General features: G+C 34.3%; 1 protein-coding gene across 2 annotated transcripts in view; it reads right to left on the reverse strand.

The window, feature by feature from the left end:
* Positions 1–217: 217 nt before the first annotated feature.
* The window catches only part of LOC132919278 (max dimerization protein 1-like), a 178,098-nt gene continuing 165,524 nt past the window's right edge, over positions 218–12,791 (reverse strand). For both annotated transcript variants that reach the window (XM_060980709.1, XM_060980708.1), the window contains 2 exons: positions 8,338–8,554; positions 218–335 (listed from right to left, as the gene is read on the reverse strand). In XM_060980709.1, the coding sequence (XP_060836692.1) occupies positions 220–335; positions 8,338–8,554 (333 nt within the window). In that variant the 3' untranslated portion in view covers positions 218–219. The remainder of the gene's footprint in view (positions 336–8,337; positions 8,555–12,791) is intronic.

Genomic DNA, 12,791 nt, shown 5'->3' on the forward strand with positions numbered 1-12,791 from the left:
CGGCGGTCACTTATTTATTCGCCATACTATTTTAGCGCGCAACTCGTATAATATTATTGTCTTCAACAGTGCTTGCACATAATAAGGGGCGTATCACGAAGGTTTTTAATGTGATTTTGTAATGAAAATATTGTTTTACAATAACCACGCTATTCCAAATAATCCAAATACATCGCAGCGATAAAACGATTATAATATAAAAATCTATTGTACTCACGTCTAAAAGACCATTTCGGATAATGTGATGCGGCAAGTAGAGAGTGCAACGCCGCTGTCGCTGGACCCAGATTGTACGCTGCCCGTGTCGCTCACCCATCCGGTCACGTCCACTTCGTCTGTTGAACAAAACATAAATTAAACAATTAAAATATTATTATCTATTTCTATTTCTATATACTTAATTTAACATAAAATGTATACAGTAAATAGAAATGATTATACTTTAACAATATTAACACGTATACAACGAATAGTGGTTGGACGTTAACAATTATTTTCTATACAGCATTTACATTCATATTATTTTATATTATATTGTTTTTCTCTAGTAAGTTTTTAATAGTTGGAAAGGGATATCACAATAATATAAGTTTCACTGGACAGAATGTACGTGTATATTATAATAATATAATATAGCAAGTAAGAGTTCATATTCTATGAAAAAATAATTGTGTCAATAATATTATATGAGTCGATGTTTGGTTTCATAGTCATATACATTACACTGTAAAAATTGGTAAATTACTGTCTTAGAATAAAAACAATACATCCGGATGATATCCTTAACTGGGAACCTATAAATATCAGTTGTCGGAACATAATATTCTGTTTCTTATGCGCCCGCGTTCTCGGTTCACTGTAACGCAAATAATTATACTTTCCAATACCTACGCTATTTTTTCACTAATCTTTATGTTCTTAAAATATCAAACTTTTAACTTGCTATATGCGAGCATAATTATATTTACGTTAAGTAAAACTTTTAATAACATAATAATAATTGAAAAAATAAAGTTGCTTGTAAATTTTAACTATAAACTTGAAAATACAAAACAAAAAAAATATGAAAATATATATTATGATCGGTAATTTAAAACAACAATAAAGACTATTGCGTTAAACTTTACAGTTATAATACAGTTTTAGTACACAAGTATCATTTATTATAATAAAAGACTTTAGAAAAGAAAAATCGACTACTGTGAATCATATATATTTATAGGAAGGACCGAGCACAGTCGGATAACCTATATATTGTTCCGAATAAGTTCAGGCGACCATCCTTCCCCCCACAACTTGTTACCTGGACGAGGGACCTTACTAACGGGTGGTCATCTTAGCGGATATCCATTAATATATAATACGATATAGGGCAGGGCGTTAGAAACAAACTGCTAGCGACGACGGCGTACGACATTGCAACCGAAACAACGAGAGAAGATTTGAGTTCTGGCCGATTTATTGGTTGAAAACACTAACTACCGATCGAGAATACGGGTGTAAGACATAGGCGGAGAGACGTTGATTTATTACCGATGCAATGGGTGTCGTAGTCGTCGTCGTCCTCGAGAGAATAAATCTCTTCTCGTCGGTATTAATTGCATTCGTTTGGGTCACCCGGTGGTCGCCGCCACCATCCGATGTTCAATCCTTTCTACTTGCCGCCACATTCACATCCTCATCTGTACGCTTATCTACAGTCCGGTGTCCAAGTCTATTCGTCCGTCTCAATCCTTCTCACCTTTCCTATATCACTCTCCCGCCGTGTCTGTCTCGTCCGTTACGGTACAACTAAGTGTATCATGTAATGCGCACGCGCGAGCTTGTTTAATCGTGTATATAGATGAGTACACTGTAAACACGTCGGTATGGTAAGGGAGATGAGGTTAAAGGTGATGGTGGTGGTGAATTATTAACGCGCACGGAGGATCGGCAACGTTGCCGATCCGTCGTAAATCATATACCCAGCAGTGCGGCGGCGGCGGTTAGGGAGCGAGAAAAATATAATAATAATAATGACGATGACGACTGCAGCAGCAGTGTATGTATATATACATCGTACATGTACATATAATAAAAGTGGCAACGTCACATAACAAACACACGCACACACACGCGCGCAAAAATTTATTATATACATAGTCGCGTGTGGCGAAATTCATTTCGGGGTGGGTTCCGTAAATAATGCGCATAGTTTTTAAACGCTATAAATTACACAGGGACCAAACCACTAACGCCGCTGCTACTGTCGTCGTCGTCGTCGCCGCCACCGTCGTAGTCGTCGTTATAAGGCCCGTTTTGATTTCCGGCGCGCAAAAACCCCTCTCCCTCCGCTGGTCGCTTCACCAGCACCGGTTTTGATTTATCCCGGTGTTTTATTTTTTCCCGTCTTCCGCTACCACCAACACCACCATCCGTCGTCGGTGGATTCTCTGTGTTTGCCCACACACGCCACCGCTTTCCGCAGCACATAACCAACCCCGCACCGCGTCTCACGGTTTTCCGGTGGGAGGTGCGACGCGCCAAAACGTATTTCTTCGGATTTTACGATTTATGTCGAAACGCGTATAATACAATATATAATGTTATATATTATTATATACACGATGCTTTCTAAATATTAATGCCCCGAATGTATATATATATATGTATATATTGTTATTTTTGGCGTAGTAGTTTTTCCTAACGAGCTATGGCGCGTGGTGCAAGGACGGGTGAAACCACGTCATCGCACATTTTGATTTTGTCTCTCCGGCAGAATGAATAATACTATAATGCATGTGAATATAAATATAAGTCTGTTCGTTGTTTTTCCTCGACTGTGTTGAAAATTAAATAACGCGGTTTTAATAGTTTTTAGAAAAGATGCATGTTACAATATGTTTATTTAGACGTTATGTTAAATTTCCTGACACAAACGCGTGCATTAGTCTCTAAAAATTTTGTTGAGTACCGGTTGAAAGAGAATACTGAAATATAAAGACTATTTATAACTTATGATTTCAGTTTTTTAAATATTTCTACTAAAAAAACAAACATGAAATAAAATCTATAATTTCATATTGTTATTATATATCATGTTTGTTTTATGTAAAAACCACGATATTATTTTATTGTTCCGTATTATAGATATATGGACAAATTTGAAATTTTTTTTTGTAATATACAGTTAATGTATGATATTATTATATTGAGTCAATAATAAAATAAAAAAAAAATATAAATTTAGTTGGAAGGATCGTCGTGTAGCGGAGTAACAGATGAGATGATATCATCTAGTGAACGTTTGCAGAATTTTATTGAACGTTTTAATCACGATCATCATCAATTTTATCTTCGGACATTGTCTACCACGATGTAATTTCAGGCAATATTCCGGACAACAACAAAACATGTTATATAATAAACGTAGCAGGACGATTATCACACGGTGCAACTATTAAACCATATGCATTGTGCATAGACACACAAACGCATCACATACGTATACGAGTATAATGTTTATTATACATGTATATATAGTTATATTATGTATGTATATTGTGTATGGACATAGGATTAGGGTCACCGCAGCACTAAAACTTTTCTTATTTCCTCATCGGGGAAGTGGTGTTAGCGTGAATGTGTGAAGCGGGGGTATTTTATGGTGTAGTGGTGGTGACGGCGCGAGGGGATATTTTACGAAGCGGCAGTGTGCGTGGTTATACCGTCCAAATTACTCGGGAACGATTCAAACCGACGACGACGGACGTATTTCCGTCCGCAGACCCATTCGACCGGTTAATGGAACGGAAAATTGAGCGCGCGGAAAAAAACGTATATATATATATATATATATTGATGAAATTCGCGTCGAAAACGAGATGCCACCGCGGCCACCACCTATCCTTCACCTGCCGCGCGTTTTCTCGTCTTGTTTTTCTTTTCGTCGAATTTTCTTTATCTGCGTCCAGAGGGCTCAAAACTAATAACGCGGTAAATCGCGAGGGGTCTTCTATCTCGATCACTCTTTCTCTTTCTACTTTACCAGCTCTCTAATACGTCATTATATCCGTCCGAACCACTCCCACTGCCATCACGGAAGTCATAAAATGCGTCGAAAATGTTTTCTCGAAAATATCTCACCTAAATATAATAATATATTATATGGGATGATTTTTTTTTCATCTTGATTAATGCGATATATATTATCCAGTCATTATACGATTTTACGGCATTGTATTCTACATTTTTTTTTTATTATTTTGCGGTAAAATATAAAAATTATAAAATAACCCTGGGTTTATGATAATAAGATTCACCCGATATACATGAGATTATTGACGACGGTGGTTTTGTAACTTTCCGTGGTAGGTAGGCTGGCTGTTGATTATACATTATGATTATATCATAATATTATAATAAGTGTTTGTAATCATGCGATCACAGTGATAACTGAGATTCAACGAAAGGTTTTTTTATTTTTTATATTATATTTCTATGTATTTTGACTGAATTGTCAATTCTTATGTAGGACCAACAATAACATTTCTATTATGCAATGTATGTCTTATTTTATTATGAACATGACGGTAGAAAATAGTCAAATAAAATATATATTATACGACTATACTTGTTGTATGTACCTCTATATAAAATGCAATGGAAATTATACTAAAATAAAGAACCAATAATATATTTTTTCAAAAATAATAATATGTTTAAAGGTTTTTACCGACTGTACAACACACGTAGACCATTTTCGCCAGAAAATTGAAATTCGAAGCGTAGACAACAGAACAACTGTAATACTGTATGCATACAATTGGATGAATTAGGTCTTATCCAATATCGCATTAAAATATTTATAATTATTATTATTATATTATCATAAATTATAACCGGCTGGGGGCCTTACTTCAGTCGTAGTGCAATTATGAAATTAATTTTCGTTTCTATAATAATATTATAATATGTTGTTCAAGTCTCTTATGAAGAATGGCTTATAATTACGAGAATTGTCTTTTTTCTGCGAAAACCTTTAAGCTGAATTTAATGACGTACTCTTCCCGCCATCGTATACAATGGTGCCGTGGGTGAGGAGGGCATGATCAGAGGAGGGAGGGGGGAGAGATGGAGCTGCGGAAGTGAAAAAATTGGCGGTCTCATCAATCCTCCGGCCTTTTAATTTCGTTTCTGTCAGCCTGGGTCCGCAAAGAAGAAAAACCATCCGAGAGCATTATTTGCTGAGTTTATTAATGAAATTAACGAGAGCAAAAGGCGAAAAGACGTGACCCTGTGGCCTTTGAACGCCCCGGGTCTAAGATATTCACTTGAAAAACAATTTATTGCGGAGAAATTAGTTAATTTAAACGAGTTGAATATGCGTCTGCCGCCATCGCTGCCACCCAACTGATGCAGGCGTCATCCTGCAGAACAACAGCGTGGAAGGACGGATAAAAAGCTGGTCCTAACTAATGAGGAATGCCGACTAACGAGCTACGAAGTGTCTCCTTCTTTTTCTACGTCTGTACGTTTTAATTCGAGTTTTTTTTTTGTTCATTTGTTCGCAATAAAAATTCTTATAGTTCTTATTTGATATTCGTATTCTGACGAGAAAACATATATACAAATCATTTTTTCATTTTTTCAGGCAAGTTGTTCGACTAGCGATTACTAAAAAAATTTTCTGGAAATTACTTTGGAAAGAGACGATTATATTATGTGTGAATGACATTTAAAACAAAATTATCAAAATCAAATGATGCGTAAAATCTAATGACAAATGACTCAGGAAATCTTTTTTGAAAGAGTGATGATAATCGTGTAGTGTAACGTTGCTATAAATAAAAAAAAAATATAAAAATACAACGCTATGATAAAATAATAACAATATTAGTAGGTACTAAGCGGGCTATAGTAACTACGTATGTAAAAGTGTAATTTTTTCAAATAAACGCACTGATGATAAAATATCATTCTCTATTATTATAACTACATTAAATATAGTGACTGACGTAGCCTCTGAATGTCAAACAACAATTTTGGTAGATACGTATTATTGTATTATGTATGTATAATATAATATAATTCGATTAAAACACATTCCGTCGCTTAACAATCGCGCGTTGAAGGGTTTCATGCGATTAATTTAGGGAGCAAATGTTTTAATACGGTTAAAACGATCATATTATCAGTGGGGTGTTCACCCAGGTTGGAGAAATCATTAAAATCGGCCTTCGCCGTGAAATTCGTATCGTATCAATATAATATATAATATTATAATATATTATGTAATAGAGACAAACTCGTGTTTTGATTCGACGACTATCACAAATTAATTCAGTTTGTCTACACATAATCACTCATATCAACATAGGATTTGTACATATATAATTTAAAATTTAATCTCGTGCGATGCTATGTTTATATATATACTATCGGGGTTGATCAGAATTTGTCAATCATTTGTCACAATCAACCAACGATAATTTGTTGTTCGATCAGGTTAAAAAAAAATCGTTTAAAAACACGTCAACTCATACCCATTCTGGTCCACTGATCAGAAATACAAAACACTAAATGTACCTGACAGCTACTTATAATAATTTAATTATATAATCGGAAATGATTTTGAAGCCGTCATTTGAGGACATGTACGGTTTATAATACGAATATAATGTACATCTAGGTACGTGAAGCACATGGTGATTGACTAAAAGTATTGCGAATAATGGCTCTGCCGGCTGTCTTGCATGCACACAGTGCGTGGAAAGGAGAACTTTATATATTATATATATATATGTGTATAGACGACTCTCACAAAGCGTGTACTATATATACACGACATAGCGTTGACCTCTAATGTTTATTTTTAATTGAAAATCGTTATCTTAAACGTGCGATATAATATGTTTAGGTAAGATGTGTAAATATTCCTGCGTGCGGTATAATATTATGTGAGGTGCGTGACACGTTGTGGCGGTATACCTATATGTAATCAGGATGATATCGGTTTGAAGTGCTACCACTAACCAATTTCATGGTTCCTTCCGGAGGTTTTTAATTACTATATTCAATATGTTTTTCTATTTGATATTTTAAAGCAAAGTATTGAATTCCTGAAAATCATACGGCTAGAATTAACTACGGACGTTATATAATACGTTTTATTATATACTTATACAATACTACTCGTCTCATGTACGTTGAGTAATAAATTATATTTATGGGTATAATTAAATTAAAATTTTAAACGACAATTACAATGTGTACATGTAACAGAAAGACCTGATAAATGAAATAAATTTAGTTTTAATCAATGTTTTTCACATAATTTACAGACGCTTGCGCTACAAAACAAGTAAAAAACATTTTATTTTTATTTTTTAATAGGCAAATAAAATAAAAATTGGATTACATTTTTTGTGAAAAATGAAAATAGCCAATTTGTTAATCGAATTTTTAGAAACATTTTAATGATAATTTAATTTGAGTTATATATTTTTTAATATTTTAATTATTTTTTTGGAATATATTACTTTGAAACGTAATACATTTTTTAAAAACATTATTCTCGGGAATTTTTAGAAATATTAAATTATTTCTTATCCATATAATTTTCATAATTTTTTTTATATGTTTTATTGTATTAATCTTACATTTTTTTTTGTTAAGTTTTTCTGTTACACCCCGTAGTGTATAAATATTATTATATTTATATTGTATTATACTATATTTTTTTCTAAGCATTTATTATTCTATAATATTATTATTTACCAATTTAAGCTATAGATAAGTAATATAATTTTTTTAAAACATTTATACCATTAATTTTAATGGCCGTACAAATCGTTCGATATGTAAGAGTATATACGAGTAAACATACCTATAAAAGGGTTGTTTATATGTAATGCAGAGCACTATATAAGGCGTACATGTGGCTATTACAAGCTGCTTATGAATTATGCAAATATTAGGGAAATCGGTAGGAAAAACTTTTAAATAATGCTTTTAAGTACAACACTTGAGTTTTGTTATTAGTACACGCGGTTGTCCGTCCATTGGTGCGGAAATGGTAATACATAATTACGGGTTGAGTAGTATAGATATTATAAACACTTGGCACTAATTCGGAGATTAGTTTGTCCTTTCTTGCGGTACCTTCCCCCTCAAAAACTCCCACGAGTTGAAAAACAAACATTCGAGTGTGCGCGGCACGATGGTCATCAAGACGAAAATCAATCCACTTCTTCCCCCACCATTCACCAATTTGTCCCAATAGTACGAATGTCGTTAACCATTATCGTTGTAAGCGTTTATAATATTATTATTTTATTAAAATACATGGTGACATACCGGATTCAGATATAGATGGCGACGAAGACGTGCTGCATGCGGACGACGATGTCGATGCACCAGATGCGGTCGTGTAGCTACTGGATTCGGACACAGATCGGCGTTTGTTCACATTTAATGTGGTGGTCAACTGGTCTAGTCTCCGCCGCAGGTATCTATGCTCTCGGCTCAGGGTGTCCTTGTGCATCATGTGTTTTTTCTCCTGCGATTCCAAATTCTGTAACATATCCAAGCAAATGTCGCAATTAATAACAATATTATTACGGCCACGAAAAGTACGCAATATAAATCGAATTTTAAATTACTAAAAACAAATGTATTATCCTTAGGTTTAGTGATTAAATGCTAATGGACTTGTGTAGTTTAGTAGTGACGGATGACGTTGTGGTACAGTATGTTGTACAAAGACAGATTTGACAGATTTAAACGGGAGAAGAAAAGTCGCTAAACGCTGTTATGGATGTATTATGTCGGATTGTGGGGAGGGGTATAGAAAGAAAGGTTACGATTTCCGACGACAAGCGTTGTAGTTTTTTTTTCTACTCACTGCAACGATACTCGTTTATAATTCATCAGTGTCTCAGTGCAAAACAATCGCGAGTGGTGCATACAAAGTAGTCTTTTAAGACTCTGGTATAAGTCGTCTAATAGTCGTTGCTTATTTATTTTTTTTTATTTGCCCGTAGTCTTTATTATGCGCACGACGTTTTTAGCATACACGTGCGTATTTATATATGTATATTATAAACGTAAAATGTTTGTATTCTATTTGGTATCGCAGCCGTTCGTGCGCATACATTTATGCACGCGCACGCGTTTGTGTGTATGTGTGTTTGTGCGCGTGTACTGCTACAGAGAAAGTTGGAGCGAATTTCAATTGAAAGGCGAGTGTTTTCGAGTGAGAAAAAAAGCACTATTCTCAAGTCCAAGCTAAGAAAAGTTGTATACATAAACGCCTTGTCTTATAATTTATTACAGACCATAGGTTCCAAAACTGCGTGAATTATAGCGCCCAGTATAGCTGTTTTGTCGCGCGAGAAATTAAACGATTAATAACAAATTACTACTAAAAGAAGCTTCCGTCTGATATGTCGACGTAACGAACAACACACAAACGAAATAAATAATCTGACTACAACAACTGCTACTGAAGCAGTAGTCTTACAGTGACCATTCGTTGTTTTAAGTTTAATCCACTATCGTTGAGTATATATATATATAAAATAATACCAATAATAATCATATAGCCATAGAGAAGTATCAAGTAATAATTCAATTTTATTTGAATCTATATATTGTCACGTAGTCTTGTTTTTCGCAGCGTCAGGACGTAATATGTAATAACTATATTCTTATTGTAACTCAGCTGATTTATAGTATATGGTCACAGAACACGTATGTTGAACTAAGGTCTCATAACATTTGCTTAAACATATATTTCATGTATTTAATGCATCAACGAATCAGCGAAACTCCGTTAAAATAATTAAATTAAAATGATATTTATTTTAATTTATTTATAATAATGCTATTTATTTTAACTCGTTTTCCTGCTAGTTTAAAATTGCAATATTCGCAAATAACTCGTATTATAGGAATTAAACGTTTGTGAAATAAAATAACATTTCTTGAAGCCATTAAATTTGTAACACGGTCGTAGTATTTACCACTGATGTCATGACTGAACAATACCGATTCGTACACGATCACAATAATTATAATATTAACATTTCTCACAGGGGCCGTGAATGAGTGAAGTGTAAACACATTAATCCAACGTGTAAATACTAGTAAATAGTAAATAACGTCAAGCTTGAACTAACGAATACGAACGTATTACTATGTCTTTTGGATATAAAGGTTACACGAGAGATAGCATTAGTGATTTATGTATATGTGTGCGGAGAAACAGATAGAGTGGGTGAGATAGTCTGAGACAGAGTGATAGAGAATATAATACTTTGACGTTGCCGAGAGTACTATCATTTATAACACGGCGCTGTGAATAGGCAATATAGCATCATATCTGCCTTCGAGTCTTACTAGTATATTATATTAGTATGCTGAAACTATATAATATTTTATAATAGCACCATTGTACAATACAATAAATAATTAAAGTAAAACTATATATTATTATCGACGTGAAATAATATTTATTATTAAAGCGGCGATGACGCGACGTGACTGTATTAATTTTATTCGTTCTGAAATGACATCTATAGACGCCGCATAATAATAATAATTGAGGTCATCTGACGTAGACATGTAGACACGCGTGCAAGTGACGTTTTTAATTTTTAATTAATTTATCGCCGCGCGAGAACAATAATAATATCATACGCATGTTATGTATGGTTATAATTTAATGGATTGGTGCGTTATTTCTGTATATAATGTAAATATATACACACACACACACACATATATATATAATTTGTTATTTGTGAAGAATACATCACTATAACACCCCGAGTAGCGCGAACAAGAAGCGACGTAAATTCCTGGTAGAAACGTCGAAGGGAAAAAAGTTATTGCTTAATAAAATACGAACAGCGGCGCTGAGGAAGTACTGGAACGAGCGGGCGAGCGTGTGTGCTAGATGAAAATAACGATCCTGTGGTTGTAGAAAATGTCGCTTTTGTTGACTTCAAAGGACTCGGTACGGTCCTATATATTTATATAATACGTATAATCTATATAATGGTTTCCATGCCGAGGTCGGGTGAGGTGTGGCAAGCAGTATCGATTGTTAGAATCGAGGACGGAAGAAAACGTACGGATAAAGAGAAAAAAATTATCCCCTTACGGTGGTTTAACCCCGCAAAGTGTTTCGGCGTGTCCAGAGAGAGAGAGAGAGAGAGAGAGAGAGAGAGAGAGAGAGAGACACAGAGAAAGAGACTTTATATTATATTATACATATATAGAGCGAGTGAGTGAAAGAACGCGTGGGACTATATTATTATACTTTACACCCCGAAGCCATATACCTACGACTGCTCTCGTCGGGACACTGCCAAAATTGATAGCTCTCACAATCGCAGCGTGGATTTATATCTATAGATAGATATAGATGTGTAGCGCGCGTGCGTGCGTGTTAACTCGCTCCGTTCATATATATTGTATACGTAAGCGGATCCGGATTTTCACACAAGAATTCGATCGTGCGAGCAAAAACGTTTCTCTATCTCGTCACCAAGAATATCATCTTTCTATACCGATAGTTAAGATGTGATGGGCGGGGGGGAGGTTTCTTTTGAATTCACCGCCGTATAGTTATACGGCGGGAAGCTCTTCTCCGCCGTAATTTTGTGAGTATAATATATGATATACTACACTGCCGTATAAGAATCGCCATCCGTCAAAGAAATATTATAATTATTATATTATATTTTAGCGTTCCGTTAGTGGATAAACCGTGTAACTATAGTAATACGTCGCGTGTTTATGAGGCGTTTAATAAAATTTGTTATTTTAATCATAACCATAACAAACTTGTAAAAACATGCAATATGTTGACACATTTAAAAAAAAAAAGAAGTAATAAATAAATGTCAAGTCTTGACAAAGGTATTACTGCTTACACTATTACCAGCTCTAGCTGCCATGGTTATACTCAAAACTACATATTTTTATTCATTACATCGTAATTCGTGTCAGTTCGTTGCACACCGGCGTTTATAGAGCACTACAAATTAAAGTAATCGATTAAAAACGTAAAAATAAGCTTAATACAAACAAATATTTTATTTGTTTAACTCATCTGAGTTGAGATTACTTTTACTCGTACATTTTATATTAATTTTAAATGTGTACACTATAATAATCTGACGACCTATGGCTATAATAATAATAATAATATGGGATCTTCTTTGTTTTGTCTCTGATCATTGTTGAGGAGCAATAGTCAACGAAAATAACGAACCATGACGGTTTTAATTAATTATTAACCCTGCCGTAGCAGTTAATAATATATATAATTATTGAGAAAACTGAATTCAAAAGTTTCTAATAATTAAAAAAAAAAAAAATGACTGACGGAGAAGAAAAAAAAATGATTGCAAATTGACGCTAATATTCAACTACTACCGGCCGGCGTCAGATTTTTCATTAAAAAACTCTTAAAAACTCGATAATGAACGTTTTTCATTTTCCAGCCAACTTCCATTCCCCACCGATTTCTCCCCTTTGATGATTTATTTTTAGAGCTTCAGTCGTTTGTTAGTCGTTGCGCGCGCGTTCTTTGCAACAGCCACTGGCAGTAATTAATCGGCCGAGGTGATTGCAACGATTTGTTGTTTATGGTATGAATACAAATGTCTTACGACCACAGAGTTTTGTTTTTTTCCGCTCCGGAAAAAGACTGAGACCCGGAAAGTTACCAGCTCCGTGGGAAATGACAAAACTAAGTTTCGCTATTTTCGCATTAAAAAACCATAATAATAATAATAATA

The sequence above is a fragment of the Rhopalosiphum padi genome, chromosome 2 (genome assembly GCF_020882245.1).
Source record: "Rhopalosiphum padi isolate XX-2018 chromosome 2, ASM2088224v1, whole genome shotgun sequence".
Classification (NCBI taxonomy): Eukaryota; Metazoa; Arthropoda; class Insecta; order Hemiptera; family Aphididae; genus Rhopalosiphum; species Rhopalosiphum padi.